The sequence below is a fragment of the Otolemur garnettii genome, unplaced genomic scaffold (assembly GCF_000181295.1).
Source record: "Otolemur garnettii isolate 467f Iridium unplaced genomic scaffold, OtoGar3 scaffold00096, whole genome shotgun sequence".
Lineage (NCBI taxonomy): Eukaryota > Metazoa > Chordata > Mammalia > Primates > Galagidae > Otolemur > Otolemur garnettii.
The window spans coordinates 2,870,158-2,887,613 of NW_003852491.1; the positions used below are offsets into that span (position 1 = coordinate 2,870,158).

At 43.3% G+C, this 17,456-nt stretch overlaps 1 protein-coding gene across 7 annotated transcripts in view; it reads left to right on the forward strand.

Moving 5' to 3' along the window:
* Positions 1-17,456, forward strand: part of SLC5A11 (solute carrier family 5 member 11) — a 65,214-nt gene that overhangs the window by 12,105 nt on the left and 35,653 nt on the right. For 6 of the 7 annotated variants that reach the window (XM_023516716.1, XM_023516717.1, XM_003795742.3 and 3 more), the window contains 3 exons: positions 2,550-2,621; positions 8,757-8,861; positions 11,209-11,268. In XM_023516716.1, coding sequence (XP_023372484.1) covers positions 2,550-2,621; positions 8,757-8,861; positions 11,209-11,268 — 237 coding nt within the window. The remainder of the gene's footprint in view (positions 1-2,549; positions 2,622-8,756; positions 8,862-11,208; positions 11,269-17,456) is intronic. The other variant, XM_012808849.2, reaches the window with a different exon arrangement.

Genomic DNA, 17,456 nt, shown 5'->3' on the forward strand with positions numbered 1-17,456 from the left:
GATTCGAACCCGCCACCTTAGGTGTATGTGGCTGGTGCCTTAGCCGCTTGAGCCACAGGCACCAAGCCTCCTTATCTTCTTAAAAGTTTCACAGTACCCCCTTAGATGACTGTACTGTAATTTACTTAACCAATATCCTACTGAGGGTCATTTGGATCATTTCCCATCTCTTACTGTCAGAAATTATGCTGTCATAAACAAGCCCTGTACACTCGTTATTTTGGAATGTAGCTATGCCATAGAATAACTTTCCTGTAATAAACTGTCAGGTTAAAGTACACATGCACTTGTAATACACTAGTTTCTGTCAAATTTTCCTCCTGAAGTGCACTTGTCAGGAAGGTGTGAGAAAATCTGCCTTATCACACGCTCACCAAACTTGTTGCCAAACTTTTTCATTTTTGTCAAACTGAAAGGTAAAAATCATAACTTAATGTATTGTTAATACACATTTATCTTGTCATGGATGAGACTGGGAATCCTTACATATGTTTAGAGACCACTTATATTTCCTTTGTGTGAAGAGTCTCATTTGGTCACCCTTGGTAGAGTGCCGTGGTGTCATAGCTCACAGCAACCTCAAACTCTTGGGTTCAAGCAATTCTCTTGCCTCAGCCTCCTGAGTAGCTGGGACCACAGGCACCCGTCATAATGCCCGGCTATTTTTAGAGATGAACTCCTGAGCTCAAGCAATCCACCTGCCTTGGCTTCCCACAGGGCTGGGATTACAGGTGTGAGCCATAGTACCCACTGGATCTGACCTTTCTCTGTTGCCTTCACCTGTACCTTTATAGGATAGATAGAGATGGATGAGATGTTGTAAAGAATAAGGGCTTTTGAGTCAGACAGACTTAGGATCAGAGTTTAGAGTAGAGTTCAAGTTAGGATAAGGGTCAGAGGTCCTGGGATCTGTGTTTTCACAAGAGAACCAGGAAACTCTGATGTACCTCTGGTTTGGAAAGCTTTGGACTTAGATGATCCTTTCCATATCCTTTCAGCACAAGGTTCACTTTAGTCTTAGAAAATAGTCCTAGGTCAGTGTTCAGCAGGAAGGAGCCCTAGAGGCTGTTTTCTATAATAAGATCATTTGCAGGTCTGAAAAGGTACCATTTTGTGCCATCTCCCATTCAGAGTAAGAATTCCCTCAACAAAGAGAAGTTAACAACTTGTCCAAGATCACACAAGCTGCTTAGTGGTGAAAATGTCTCGATTAAAACACTTTCCATGGGGCAGCGCCTGTGGCTCAGGGAGTAGGGTGCCAGCCCCATATACCAGAGGTGGTGGGTTCAAACCCAGCCCTGGCCAAACACTGCAAAAAACAAACAAACAAACAACAACAATGACAAAAACAAACAAACAAACAAAAAAACCCCACTTTCCATAATAGGAGGCTCACTCCTTCTGAAGATGGTTTTATAGAAATGCTAAGAACCTGGGCTCCAAAAATCAAGTGGTCCTGACTCGGTGCCTATGGCTCAAGTGGCTAAGGCACCAGCCACATACACCTAAGGTGGCGGGTTCAAATTCCCAGCCCAGGTCACCGAACAACAATGACGGCTGCAACCAAAAAATGGCCAGGCGTTGTGGCGGGCACCTGTGGTCCCAGCTACCTGGGAGGCTGAGGCAGGAGACTCGTTTGAGCCCAGGAGTTGGAGGTTGCTATGAGCTGTGAAGCCATGGCACTCTACCCAGGGGGACAGCTTGAGGCTCTGTCTCAAAAAAAAAAAAAAAAAAATCAAGTGGTCCTGCCTTTGAATTCCTAGCCCTTCCATTGTTCAGGAACATGGCACTAGGCAAGTGGCTTTACTGCTGAGCTTCTATGATCTAAGTGTGTCTCCCCAAATTCATATGTTGAAACATAATCACCAATATGATGGTATTAAGAGGTGGGGCCTTTGGAGGTCATTGTGTTAGGAGGCCAGAGGCCTGATGAATGGGATTAGAGAAAGTCTTTATAATAGAAGCAGGAGGGAACTTGCCATTTCCTTGCTCCACTATGGGAGGATTGGAGGAGGTACTATTTGTGAGGACCAGTCCCTCACCAGACACCAAACTTGCTGGCGACTTGATCTTGGACTTCTTGAACTCCAGAACTGTGAGAAATAAATTTCTCTTGTTTATAAATCACCTAGTCTCTCTTCTTTTGCTATAGTGGCACCAACAGACTAAGACATCAGCCTAATCTATGAGATTGGCTTAATAGCATCAACCTCATAGGGGTTGGCAAGATTTAAAGATGAGATGATGCTTATAAAATGCCTGGCATAGTGTCTGGCACATAGCTAACATCGTAGACAAGCCATGGGTCTAAAACTCAAATGTCTAGGGGAGCAGATAGGTCATCATGGGTATAGTAGGGGCTGTATTGAGAGTTTATGTTTCCCCTAAAGACATTCAAATTCAAATTTTCTTTAAAACCATGGGTAAAACAAACTAATATCTGAATCTAGCCTGCTAGACTCCCCTCTTTGCAACCTCTGGCCTAAGCCATTTTGGGGTGCCTTTGATTGCTAACATTTCCCCTCACTCACCCCTCTTCTTTGTTTTAGTCCACAGTGAAGACCAAAAGAGACACCATAAAAGGCTATTTCCTGGCTGGAGGGAACATGTCCTGGTGGCCAGTAAGTGGTCTTTATTTCAGTTCAAGTCACTTCTTAAAGAATCTTCAAATGCTGATATGCTGTCTAGCCTTTGTTTTCTCAGGATTCTTTGGAATTCTTAGCTTAAAACTGGAGAAGACTTAGTCCAACTCAAATTTGTTTTCAAAAAGAGAGGGAATTCATCAGCTCACCTAAGGAAAAAATCTACCTGGGGTTGGGCTGGTTTCAGGTGTGTTGAATGTAGAGGCTCAAGTGATATCACTAGGACCCGATTTCTCTATTTATTCTCTCTCGACTCAACCCTATATCTATCTGTTTACCACCTACCTCTATCACTATCAGCTTCTCCTGAATGGGCTGTATTCACAAACAGGCTCAACTTCATGGCCACTAGATGGCAGACACTGCTTCAGACCTTTGATCCTCTCAGGGTCCATGGAGAGAGCATCTGCCTCCATGGCACCATTCCTGGAAAACTTTTCATCTCTGATTACATTTCATGCCTATCCTGTGCCAATCACTGGGATCAGGATAGTTTGATATGTCGATTGGCTCAAGCCTGGATCATACTCTCAATACTTGAGCAGGGGAGGTTCCAGAGCATGGAGCTTCCCCTGAGGCATCCATCATGAGAGATAAGAGGGGGTAGAGTCTGAAGGAAAATTGCAGGGCATTAGCTGGGATAGAGGCAGAATGGTTGGCGAGGACACAGGTAACGAATACAACAGCCTAAATAGTATTTTATTTTAAGTGGATCTAAGGACATTGTCAAACACACACAAACACACCCCTCTACTTCACAGGTCCAGGGATAATTACTTTTACTTATGAGCTCCTTCAATAGGGTTAAATCTTCTTTTTTTTTTTTTGAGACAGAGTCTCACTCTGTTGCCCAGGCTAGAATGCAGTAGAGTCATCATGGCTCACAACAACCTCAAACTCCTGGCTTCAAACCATCCTCCTGCCCCAGCCTCCTGAATAGCTAGGACTAAAGGTATGCACCACCACACCCAGCGAACTTTTCTAATTGTAGTAGAGATAGGGTCTCGCTCTTGCTCAGGCTGGTCTCTAACTCTTGAGCTCAAGCAATCCACCTGCCTCAGCCTTGAGAGTGCTAGGATCCCCCGCCCCCACCACAGTTAAACCTTTGAACCAGTAAGAGGGAGGAGGACAGCTCCCATTTGCAACAAGTCCAAAAGATTCAGAGTTTAAAATACAGAGAAATAATGGGTATCTGAGCCTCTGGTCAGTGAAATGTTTGAAGACAATGACCTCACTATTCTCAAAAGGTATTGATAGTACACTTTGGGCTGTATGTTCACTAGCTCATTAAAAAGGACTTCCCTGAAGATTATGTCAGACACTGTGGGATAGATCAGTGAGCTCTTCTGGAGCCAGAAGGAGCTTAGGGTCTAGTGCAGAGTCTCTCAAAGTGTAAGTAACAGAGCTCCAATGATTTTTCCATTGTATACACACAGACATGGCATTAAATTACATCAACTCACCAAGTGGAAATAGTTTTCCCTTTCCTATTCTCTCACTCTTCCCGAATACATTTAAAAAGTCTCAATTTGCTACTATTTAATAATATACCTTTATCAATCTTCCATTGTTGGCTAATCTCTGTGCTTAACAGAGAATACAAGTCTCTAACTAGTAACTTAAGTTAATCCAGAGAACCTTACAAAAATAGGATAAATTCATAATTTTTTCATTTTGTTTTTATACTTCCTTGCTCTTCCATGGAGAGCAAATGATACTGATTTTTCACTTAAGGATGTGTTTATATATATATATATATATATCCCCCCAAATGTTAAAAATATATAAAATCACAATTATAAATGGAAACATATATATATATACATATAATGTATATGTATGTATATTTAACATACATATTTTAAAAGAAGTTAATTAGTCCATTTAAGGCAGCTGTTCTTAACCTGTGGGTCGTGACTCACTGGAACTGTATTAAAGGGTTGGGGCATTAGGAAGGTTGAGAACCACTGATTTAAGGTAAACTATTAAGTAAATAGCATCCCAGTACATGGATATACAAAAGGCCTCAGAAGTACTCTATGATTGAGTTTTAAGAAATAATGGTCTAGTGGCTCATGCCTGTAATCCTAGCACTCTGGGAGGCTGAGCCCAGTGGATTGCCTGAGCTCATAGATTCAATACCAGCTTAAATCAGAGTGAGACTGTGTCTCTAAAACATAGCTGGGCATTGTGGTGGGCACCTATAGTCTCAGATGCTTAGAAGGCTGAGTCAAGAGGATCACTTCACCCAAGAGTTTGACATTGCTATGAACTAAGACACCACAGCACTTCACTAAGTGAGACTCTGTCTCAAAAAAAAAAAATTAACAAAATTGACCAACTTCCAGCTAGACTGACTAAGAAGAAAGGAGAAAAGATGAAAATTATTAATATCAGGAATTAAAAGGGAGACATTACAACCAATCATTACAGAAATTACAAGCAATTATAAGGAAATATTATAAGCAATCATACACCATAAAATAGATAACCTAGACGAAATGACCCAAAGTACCAACACTGATTCACAGTAGAAATAGAAAACCCGCATTATACCTATAGAAGTAAAGACATTGAATTAATCATCACAAAACTTCCCAAAAGAAAAGCCAAAGACCAGATGGCTTCATTGATGAATTTTTCCAAAGGTTTATAGAAAAATTAACACCAATTTTTATAAAAATTTCCTCCCCCAAAATATGAGAACATGCCCAAACGCATTCAACAAATGTTACCCTGATACTGTTGACAGAATTTCTTTCTATAGTAAGTCCTTGGTCTTGGAGATTTAAAGAATGAACCCATGGACCACAGAGATCAGATAAGATAGGATTTATTAGACAGCAAGGAATAGAAGGAATGAAAGGCACCAGAGCCTCTGGCAGAGGTGGGGGAGACCCTAGTGGGAAGACTCCCATGGGTCTGTTAGTCTAGGAGTTTATAAATTAGGAGATTTTGAGAATTACACTTCATTAGGACTTGGCCAACTTCAATGTTGGTTAGCGAATGAATGAGTGTATTAACAAATGAATGTAGTCCTTCCAGTTCTAGGCAAAAGTGGCAGCAGTCCACTCCTGAAGAGGCCCAGATTACATGAAATGCTAGAAAAACTGCTTTTCTTCTGTCTAGCTTATATTCAGGGAGTACAGTTTGGAGAGAAAAAGTCTGTTTGCTTAGGCCTGGAAAATGGGGGCCCTTGTCCAGCCCTCAATGGGAGAACCCTGTATTAATACTGAAACCAAAGAGATATCACCAGGAAAAAAAAACCCTACAGATAAATATCTCATGAGCTCTCAGCAAATCAAACCTAACAACATGTGGAAATGGATTTACACCATGACCAAATGAGATTTATTGTAGAAATGAAAGTTTGGTTTAATGCACAAAGAAGTTTTGCTATAGAATTAAGGATTAAAAAACACATCTCAATGGACACAGAAAAAGCATTTGACAAGATCTAAAACCCTGTCATGGTAAAACAGTTAACAAACTAGGAATTGAAGAAAATTTCTTTAATTTGATACAGAGCTTTTACAAAAACATCATGGCTAACATACTTGGTGGTGAAAGGTGAAAGACTGGAAGCTTACCCCTTAAGATCAGGAATGAGACAAGGATGTTCTTTTCCACCACTTGTATTCAACATTTTCCCAGAGATTCTAAACTAGCCAGAGAAATTAATACGAAAAAGAAGTGAGACCGGGCATGGTGGCTCACGCTTGTAATTCTAGCACTCTGGGAGGCTGAGACATGTGGATTGCTCTGAGCTCAGAGGTTCGAGACCAGCCTGAGCCAGAGTGAGGCCCCATCTCTACAAAAAAAAAGCTGGGCATTGTGGAGGGTGCCTATAGTCCCAGCTACTTGGGAGGCTGAAGCAAGAGAATTACATAAGCGCAAGAGTTGGAAGTTGCTGTGAGCTACAATGCCATGGCACTCTACTAAGGGCGACAAAGTAAGACTCTGTCTGAATAAAAAAAAAATACTAATAATAAAGAGAAAGAAGTGAAAGGTATTCAGAATGAAAAAGAGGAAACAAACTATCTCAATTTATCTATGATATGATCTTATTCTAGGTGCTTAAAAACTTCTAAATAACCCACAAACTACTACTAGAAGTTATAAATGAGTTTAGTGAGCTTGCAGAATATTAAAAAAATAATTGTCTTCTTTAAAATAATATTATATTTTTATATATTAGAAATGAACGATCTGAAAATGAAATTAAGAGAATCATTCCATTCACAATAACAACAAAAAAATAAAGTACTTAGGAATAAATTTGACCAAAAAAGTATAACAGTTACACACTGGAAAACATCATTGAAAAACTTAAAGAAGAACTAACTGAAAAGACATCCTGGGCCAGGTGCTGTGGCTCACACTTATAATCCTAGCACTCTGGGAGGCTGAGGTGGGTCGATTGCCCTAAGCTCATAGGTTCCAGAGCAACCTGAGCAAGAGTGAGACCCCATCTTGAAAAAAATAGCCGGGCGTTGTGGTGGGGCACCTGTAGTCCCAGCTACTTGGGAGGCTGAAGCAAGAGAATCACTTGAGCCCAGGAGTTGGAGATTGCTGTGAGCTATGACGATACAGCACTCTACTGAGGGTGACAAAGTGAGACTTGGCCTCAAAGATAAAATAAAATAAAATAAAATAAAATAAAATAAAATAAAAAGACATCCTGAATTCTTGGATGCAAAGACTGACAATACTCCCCAACTCAATCTACAGATTCAATGCAATCCCCATCAAAATCTCCGATCTCGGGGTGGTACCTGTGGCTCAGTGAGTAAGGTGCCAGCCCCATATACTGAGGGTGGCAGGTTCGAACCACCAAATTGCAACAAAATATAGCCAGGCATTGTGGTGGGTGCCTGTAGTCCCAGCTACTTGGGAGGCTGAGGCAAGAGAATCACCTAAGCCCAAGAGCTGGAGGTTGCTGTGAGCTGTGATGTCATAGTACTGTACCGATAGCAACAAAGTGAGACTCTGTCTCTAAAAAAAAAAAATCTCAGCTCTCCTGAGTACTCTCTCTCTCTCTCCCTCTTTTTTTTGTTGGCAGAAATTGACAAGCTAATCCTAAAATTCATATGGAAATGTAAGGGACCCAGAATCGCCAAATAATCTTTGAAAAAGAAGTATAAAGTTGGAAGACTCAACACTTCCCAATTTCAAAACCTACTATAATACAAAGCTACAGTAAGCAAAAGAATGTGAGGAATGGCAGAAGGATAGATAGATCAACGGGATAGAATTTGATAGGTAGATCCAGGGACTGGAGAGTCAATAGGAGGCACAACAGCTCTCTACCAGTTCTCTCCTCTTTCTCCTCCCCTACCACTGGCATCCCTCCTCCTCCTCCTCTTCTTTTTCTTCTCTCTCCTCTCCCTTCCCCTCTCTCCTCACTTTCTCTGCCACTCTCTGCATGTCTCCATTCTCCTCTCTCTCAGCAGACTGGCAGTGATGAGCTCATGGCCAAACACACCTCCACACCACTCCTCCTCCCCCACTGTCCTCCCACTCTACACACACCCTGGCATACACATCCCCCGTCCAAGGACCAGCAGAGACTATATCCCCCATCCAGATTCCCAAGAAAAAGAATGTAATTGCCCAGCTTAGGTCAGGTGCTCAGGCCTGTCCAATCCAATCAACTGAGACCCAGAGACTGGAGTCCTTGAGCACAGTCTTGGCCACTTAGTATTCTACCAGGAGGAAAACTGTCTACTTTGCGAAGTTAGAAGCAGGTCTGGGAAGTAACAGGCTTCCTGATTCTTATCATGAATCACTTTCTGCAATACCTGTCTTCCCCCACCGACCCCAGGAATGCTGTATATAGTTGTTTCAACTGTGCATTGCACAGCCGTAGGGGCCTCACCCACATTTTAGGCACTGTAGATAGGAGTATTTATTATACCAACTTCTGACAGGTAGACTCTGACCCAGTAAGTGTCTTTTCTGATTTAAACCAAACCACCAGATGGGCGAGGGATGGTCCTGGCTGCTCGCTTCTCCTTCTCTCCTGGTCCCTTTGGAGCATGGAAAGAATTAGGGGGTGGGGAGCAGTTACTCCTGATTTTGACCTCAAATTCTGACCTGTCCATCTCCCCACAGGTGGGTGCATCCTTGTTTGCCAGCAATGTTGGAAGTGGGCACTTCATTGGCTTGGCAGGGTCAGGGGCTGCCACGGGCATTTCTGTAACTGCCTATGAGCTTAATGTAAGTATTTTACTCACCGGGCCTCTCACCTCTACCAAATAGGTAGATCCGGGGTGAAAATTGTGGGAACGCCCTGCACTTTAATAATACCACGGTATGTTTTGAAAAAACAAATAGGAGGCTTCAAGGGTGCCTCTGGTCTGCAAATTCAGTTTAGTCCATAAGTCTCAAACTGCCCTGTGTTTTTCTGGTGGGGACCCATAAGGCTACAGTCCCAACAAATAGGGGTGTGGAGAGGGCTTTACCTCCCTGTCAATGCAGAAGAAGGAAGGTACCATGGAACTGGAGGGTATTTCTGTGTACTTTAGACATCAGTAAGCTATCACAGAAATTAGATGGCTCAGTGGTTTCTGATATTTTCGCTACCCTGAGATATTGAGATATTGAAGAGATAATGTTAGTGGCCATTGAGTGGAGGAGGTTTCTCCAGGTTGCTGGTGATCATTGGTCAAAAAGAATTTCAAGACACAGTACGTAAGTCAAGCAAGAAGATTTTTTTTTTTTTTGAGACAGAGCCTCAAGCTGTCACCCTGGGTCGAGTGCCGTGGGATCGCAGTTCACATCAACCCCAAACTTTATGCTTAAGCGATTCTCTTGCCTCAAGCTCCCAAGTAGCTGGCACTACAGCCCCCACCACAACACCCGGCTATTTTTTGGTTGTTGTCATTGTTTTTTTTTGGCAGGCCTGGGCTGAGTTCAAATACGCCAGCTCTGATGTATGTGGCTGGCACTTTAGCAGCTAAGTTACAGGTGCCGAGCCAAGGAAGAAGATTTTTATTGAAGGATTAAAAGCAAAGTACACTCTTCCAAGAGAGTGAGAAGCAGACACCAGGAGGATGTAGTTTTTGGTCTTTTAAGATCTTAGTAATTGAGGAGAGGAATAGCCAAGACTAAGGGGTTGGCTTTTCCTAAGAATTTGGATAGTAATTCCTAGATTTGGGTTCCTTCCCAGAGCAGGGAATTTTTTTTTTTTTTTTGACAGAGTCTCACTTTATTGCCCTTGGTAGAGTGCTGTGGCGTCACAGCTCACAGCAACCTCAAACTCTTGGGCTTAAGTGATTCTCTTGCCTCAGCCTCCCACGTAGCTGGGACTACAGGCCCTCTCCACAATGCTCGGCTATTTTTTGTTGCAATTGTTATTGTTGTTTAGCTGGCCCAGGCCAGGCTTGAACCTGCCAGCCTCAGTGTATGTGACCTGAACCCTACTCACTGAGCTATGGGCACTGAGCCCCAGGGCAGGGAAATTTTAAAACCACAATGTAACTGATATTACAAAGTTCATGTAATAGCTGACAGGCCAGTGGAAGCTGGTTCTTGCCTGAAGTTATCAGCCCCTCTAGCTGGTTTCTGCTTTAATACCTGCACCCGATCTGGAGCCCCCACAGCCAGTCTCAGACCTGTCTCCTAGTCTCCTGCTCTGACAATAGGACACATTCTCCTTCATAGCAGGACTATGAATGGTGAGGATATGACTTTACTGGGGTTGCAATTATTAATAACGGCATCTTCATGATAACTAACTTTTTTTAGGTGCTTACGCTATGCCAGGAATAGATTAAGTATGTTATATACACTATCATATTACAAGGTTCAATTATAGATTAGAAGCAGACTGCCTGGGTTCATGGCCTACCTCCAACACTTACAAGCTGTGGGACTTTGGGCAAGTTACTTGACCTCTCTGAGCCTCCCGTATAGAATAGGTGTATTACTGGCACTTCCGTATAGAGTCATTGTGAGGATAAAGTAAATTGATGCTTATAAACGATGCAGAGGAGTGTCTGGCATATATTAAATCCTCAGGAAGTATCATCTCACAAATTTCCTTGAGGTAACACAGGAAAGCATTGGTAGGCCCATTTTACGGTGAGAAAAATGAGTCTCAGAGACCTGTGTTGTGTTAATTCTCTCAGCATTCATGGGTGTGGCTGGTCTTCCAGCCCAGGCCTGCCTCATCTTAACACTGCCTCCAAAGAGTGGGGGGGAAGCACAACTAGATGAAGGGACGGCATGAAGTTTAGGAGACACACAACAAAGACGTGTCCATCCTTCTCTTCCTACCTAATTCCTTTCTTCCCATTTTAATTTTTTTAAGTAATTTTATTTCAGGTTAATGTGAGGGTACAAACAGCCAGGTCAAAATCTTTGATTTTGCTAGGTAGAGTCCCTGTTTTCTTCCCATTTTAGACATGGAAACCTGAATGCCAGGGAAGGTGAGCCATTCAGTAAGTAGGAGAATAAAGAAGAGGTGGAGTTCAGGCCAGGTTTCCTCAGGGTGCAGACAGAGACCCAAAGCAGCACCTTGACGTGAGCTGGGAGCCGTGTCCTGACTGTGTTTTCCTGGCAGGGCTTGTTCTCTGTGCTGATGTTGTCCTGGATCTTCCTCCCTATCTACATCTCCGGTCGGGTGAGTCTGGGGGTGTCAGGTGCTGTGCGATTGGGAGGCCTTTTGGGAAGGTCAGCCTTGTATTCCCACCACCACCACTGTCCAGGACCCCCTGCAGTAGGCATCCTTCGGGCAGGCACTAGGAGGTCCTAGCACCGGGGAGGAATGGTGCCTGGATGAGACAACTAGGAAGCCCATTCTCAGCATTTCCCACCTGGTGACTGTTGAGCTCAAAACACGAGCTCAAAAAAAATTTTTTTACTATCACCACAATGCAAATGTAAAACACAATCTCTTTTACATGTTAAGGCCATAACATATTTCTGCTTTTAACTAAAAGAAAAAATTCTAGCTACCTATCTAGGCTGGGCACAGTAGCTCACACCTGTAATTTTAGCCCTCTGGGAGGCCCAGATAGGAACATCACTGGAGTTCAGGAGTTCCAGACTCCATCTCTACTAAAAATAGAAAAACTAGCTGGGCATTGTGGCAGGTGCCTGTAGTCCCAGCTACTCAAAAGGATGGAGCAGGAGGATCACTTGAACCCAGGAGTCTGAGGTTGCTGTGAGTTAGGGTGATGCCACAGCACTCTAGCCTGGGGCAATAGAGTGAGACTCTGTCTCAAAAGAAAAAAAACATATATATATATATATATATACCCATATCTATGTAAAGTATACAGGATTCAGTGATTTTTTTTCTTCCTTTGTGTAGAAAACTATAAAAATCGTGAAATGTCAACACTTTTGTTGCAAAAAAATGCTGCTGTAGACTCTTTGAGAAGCAGTTTTAAAAACCATTTATAGGGCTCAGCACCTGTAGCTCAAGCAGCTAGGGCACCAGACACATACATCAGAGCTGGGAGTTCAAAGCCAGCTTGGGCCTGCCAAACAATGACAATCGCAACCAAAAAAAAAAAAAAATAGCCAAGTGTTGTAGTGGACACCTATAGTCCCAGGTACTTGGGAGACCGAGGCAAGAGAATCGCTTAAGCCCAGGAGTTTGAGATTGTTGTGAGCTGTGATGCCACAGCACTCTACCCAGGGCGACAACTTGAGATTCTGTCTCCAAAAAAATAAAAAAAAAATTTGTAGGCTCAGCACCTGTAGCACAGTGGCTATGGCATCAACCACATACACCAAAGTTGGTGGGTTCAAACCCAGCCTCGTCCAGCTGAACAACAATGACAACTGCAACAAAAAAACATAGCTGGGCATTGTGGTAGGTGCCTGTGGTCCCAGCTACTTGGGAGGCTGAGGCAAGAGAATCGCTTGGGTCCAGGTGTTTGAAGATGCCACAGCACTCTACCAAAGGGAACAAAGTAAGACTCTGTCTCAAAAAAAATTTTTTTTAACTTTTTGTTATGGAAATTAAAAAAAATACACAAACTGGAAAGAGATTAAGGATCAGAAATCATGTTAAAAATCACTTCATACCCATATGCCAGTCTGTGAAGAGGGCAGTGATATAGGAATAAATAACCTGCTTTGGAGATAAAACAGAGAATTTATTTATTTATTTATGTTTTTGAGATAGAGTCTCACTTTGTCACCCACAGTAGAGTGCCTTGGAATCATAGCTCACAGCAACCTCAAACTCCTGGGCTGAAGTGATCCTCTTGCCTCAGCCTTCTGAGTCGCTGGAACTACAGGCACCAACCACAACATCCAGCTATTTTTTTAGAGACAAGGTCTTGCTTTGGCTCAGGCTGATCTCGAACCTGTGAGCTCAGGCAATCCACCCACCTCAGCCTCCCAGAGTGCTGGGATTATGGTGTGAGCCACTGCGCCCGGCTAAAACAGAGAATTTAAAAGTGAGGCCTTTGGTGAGCGGGAGGCCCGGGTCTGCTCAGACCCACCTGTGACTAGCTCTGGCATAGACAAAATATCTAGGGTATAACAACACTGGCCTGGGAGGGAAGACCTCTGGGCCAAAGCGTCAATGAACATTTCTTGGGAGGAGTATAGGATGGTGAATGTGGGTCAGTTCTTAGGTAGGGTTGCCAGGTGTTCTCAGCTGATGGCTTCCATCTTCTCTGGCAAGTAGAAGATAATGCTGAGGACGTGGAGGGAACTGATGGGGCTAAAGGTTGAGAAGAGACAAAGATTTGCAGTGGCTGCTGTGGTTGTTTGCAATCACTACCAAGTGAGGTAGTGACCACTCAGCAGGGGATGGGGCAGCCACACTGTGGAACATCTGCCATGAAAAGGGATATTGCCAATGAAAGTGTGCTGGCCTCAAGCCTATGTCATTAAATTAAAAAAAAAAAACTAAAACTCCCTGGATCTAGACCTCTTTTGAGTAGTATGTTGCAGGTATTCAGAGGCTGGATTAAGCCCATACTAGCTAAGAAATGCCAGAGTGTTGAGAGAAGTTAAAAAGCTACCCAGTTCATGTTTATTGGGAAATAAAGTAAGCACACAGAAAAGTGATAAAACACAAAAGTGCTGCTTAACAAACTGTGGTAAAACGAACACCCACATTAAGACCTAAGGATAATTCATCCCCTGCAAGCCTTTACAAGAACACAGTGGCTTCCTATCTCCTCGACTTTCACAGTGAGTGCTCACCCCTTGCTTTTCTTTGTAGATTTAATTGTGCATAACTGCACACAATAGTTGAATTTTTTTTTTTTTTAGAGACAGCCTTATTTTATTGCCCTCGGTAGAGTGCCGTAGCGTCACACTGCTCACAGCAACCTCCAGCTCCTAGGCTTAGGAGATTCTCTTATCTCAGCCTCCCAAGTAGCTGGGCCTACAGGCACCCGCCACAGCGCCTGGCTATTTTTTTTAATTGTTGTTGTTGCAGTTTGGCCAGGGCTGGGCTTGAACCCACCACCCTTGGTATATGGGGTTGATGCCCTACTCACTGAGTCACAGGCGCCGCCCACAATAGTTGAATTTTACTTTATCTGGGGAGGGTGGTTGTATACAAGCAGAATCCGGGTAACACTCTTTTGCTGCATGTAGCTGGTGTGTTAATATTCATTGCTGCGTGGTATTCTGTAGCTGGACTACACGCCCATGTAGTTATCCATTCTGAGTTCCCAGTGTCCAGCTATGGTAGACAGTGCCACTATGAACACTTTTATACATATGTCCCGATGCATATAAACATAGACATTGATGGAGAGACTCCACCTATGTGTGGAATTGCCACATATGTATGGCATGGATACATTTAGTTTTTACCTTTACAAAATACTGCCGAATTTGCCCCTAGAGTGCTTCTATCAATTTATATTCCCACCAGCAGTGTATGAAAATCCCCTTTGTTGGCTCAGTGCCTGTAGCTCAAGTGGCTAAGGCACCAGCCACATAGACCAGAGCTGGTGTGTTTGAATCCAGCCCCAGCCTGCCAAAGGACAATGACAACTACAACCGAAAAAAAAAAAATAGCCAGGCATTGTGGCAGGCTCCTGTAGTCTCAGCTACTCAGGAGGCTGAGGCAAGAGAATCACTTAAGCCCAGGAGTTGGAGGTTGCTGTGAGCTGTGATGCCACAGCACTCTACCAAGGGCCACAACTTGAGGCTCAGTCTCGAAAAGAAAAGAAAAGAAAATTCCCTTTGTTATAATGTTTCACATCCTTAAAAACATTTGCTATTCTCCACCTTTAAAATTTTTGCCTATTTGGTGCATGTGTAGTGATGGCTCACTGTGCTTTTTTTGGGTAAGAGACAGTTCTTGCTCTGTCTCCCAGGCTGGAGTGCTGGGGTAAGGTGGCATGATTACAGCTCACTGTAGCCTTGAACTCCTGCCCTCAAGCAGTTCTCCTCTTGCTTTAGCCTCCCAAGTAGCTGAGAAGACATCCTTGTGCCACTAGACCCAGTTAATTTTTATTTTTATTTCTTTCTATTTTTTAATTTTTATTTATTTATTTTTTGAGACAGAGTCTCATTTTGTCACCCTCAGGAGAGTGTTGTGATATCATAGCTTGCAACCTCAAACTCTTCGGCTCAAGTGATTCTCTTGCCTCAGCCTCCCTAATAACTGGGAATACAGGCGCCTGCCACAATGCCCAGCTAGTTTTGTTTAGCAGGTTCGGGCCAGGTTTGAACCCACCAGCCCCAGAGCATGTGGCTGGCGCCCTAATCCCTGGGATATGGGTGCCCAGACTATTTGTATTTATTATTGTTATTTTTTTTGAGACAGTTTCACTTTGTCACCCTCGTTAGAGTGCTGTGACATCACAGCTCACAGCAACCTCCAACTCTTGGGCTCAAGAGATTCTCTTGCCTCAGCCTCCCTAATACCTGGGACTACAGGCACTTGCCACAACACCTGGCTATTTTTAGATACAAGGTGTGCTCTGGCTGAGGCTGGTCTCGAACCTATGAGCTCAGGCAATCCACTCACCCGGCCTCCCAGAGTGCAAGGATTACAAGTGCGAGCCACTGCACCCGGCCCCTCACTGTGCTTTTATTTATTTATTTTTATTATTATTATTTTTTTTTGCTAGCTCAGACTCCAGTCATTGTGCTTTTAATCAGTAATTCTGTTTTCTGGCTATTTGGATTTCCTCTCTGAGGAAGTAACTCGTCTAGGACTTACGCTCATTTTTCTATTAGGCGATATGTCTTGTTCTTATTGGTTTGTAGCAGTTTTTCAGATTTTTAGAAACAACCCCTTAGTGGGTTGCAAACATCCTCTCTTCCTGCCCTGTGGCATGCCTTTTTGCTCTCTTAATGGTGTTTTTGGATAAATGTATCTCAGGTTTAAAGTAATCACATTTACCGCCTTTTCCTTAATGGCTACTGCCTTTTATGTCTTGTTAAAAAATTTTTTTTCTTATTTCAAGGTCATAAAGACTATTCTTCAATATAGTATCTGCTGGAAATTTTTGTACTTTTATTTTTTTTGAGATGGGGATCTTGCTCTTCCTTAGGCTGGTCTTGAACTCCTGAGCAATCCACCCACCTTAGCCTCTCAGAGTGCTAGGATTACAGGTGGGAGCCACCTCACCCAGCCCTAGAACCTTTCACATTTAAATCTTTTATCTACCTAGAATTTATTTTTTTCCTACCGGGTATTGAAGATGGATCATGTGAATACTACCCACCAAGGCAAAGGAAGAGTAGTCTTATTTACGAGCATAAACATAAGCCCTACTTGCCAGGGGCCTGCCCTGCCCTCCATCCACCATGTTCCGCCATCAGTTCACTCATTTATTCTCTCACTGAAGGATCATTTACTGAGTTGTTTGCCCACTGCACACCAGCCTCTATTCTTCTTTATTTTTATTTTTTGAGACAGAGTCTCACTATGTCACCCTTGGTAGACTGCTGTGGTGTCACAGCTCACAGCAACCTCAAACTCTTGGGCTTAAGCAATTCTCTTGCCTCAGCCTCCCAAGTAGCTGGGGCTACAGGTGCCCACCACAATGCCTGGCTATTTTTTGTTGTTGTTGTTGTTGTAGTTGTCATTGTTTAGCTGGCCTGGGCTGGCTTCAAACCCGCCAACCTTGGTGTATGTGGCTAGCACCGTAACCACTGTGCTACGGGCACCGAGCCCACACCAGGCTCTCTTCTAACAAAAAATTCCTCATACTCAGGGGCTCTTTCCTTCCCTGGCCCAGTGCAACGCTCTCCCCTCTCACTGGAAAGTTTCCTTTTTTCCTTGCTTTGGTTAATTTCTATTTGTTCTTCAGATTTTAGTTCAAACAACAATTCCTCCTGACCTCAACACCTTCGTGTCCTCTCTGTTTAAGTCAAATCTCCTCCTTTATTGTATTTTTTGCCATTTTGCATTTGCTTGTGTGATCATCTCATTAATATCTCCCATTAGACGATGACCCTCCCATCAGGCCAGGGCCTCTCAGCCTCAGCATTACCAACATTTGGGGGCAGATAATTTGTGTATGTGTGTTGGGGTGGTGGTGTTCTGTGCCTTGCGAGGTGTTGAGCAGCACCTCTGGGTTCTTCTACCCATTATCTGCCAGTAGCACCCCTCAAATTGTGACAGCCAAAATGTCTCTAGGCATTGCCAGATGTTCCCTGAGGTGTGCAAAGTCTTCCCTGATTGAGAACCATTGCACTAGACTCTGTTAAGACCTAGATTTCCAGGAAGGCCGTGACCATCTATTTTCTTCAGTGAATATTTGTTGTTTTTTTGTTTTTTTTTTTGAGACGGAGCCTCAAGCTATCCCCCTGGGTAGAGTGCTGTGGCATCACAGCTCACAGCAACCTCCAACTCCTGGGCTCAAGCGAGTC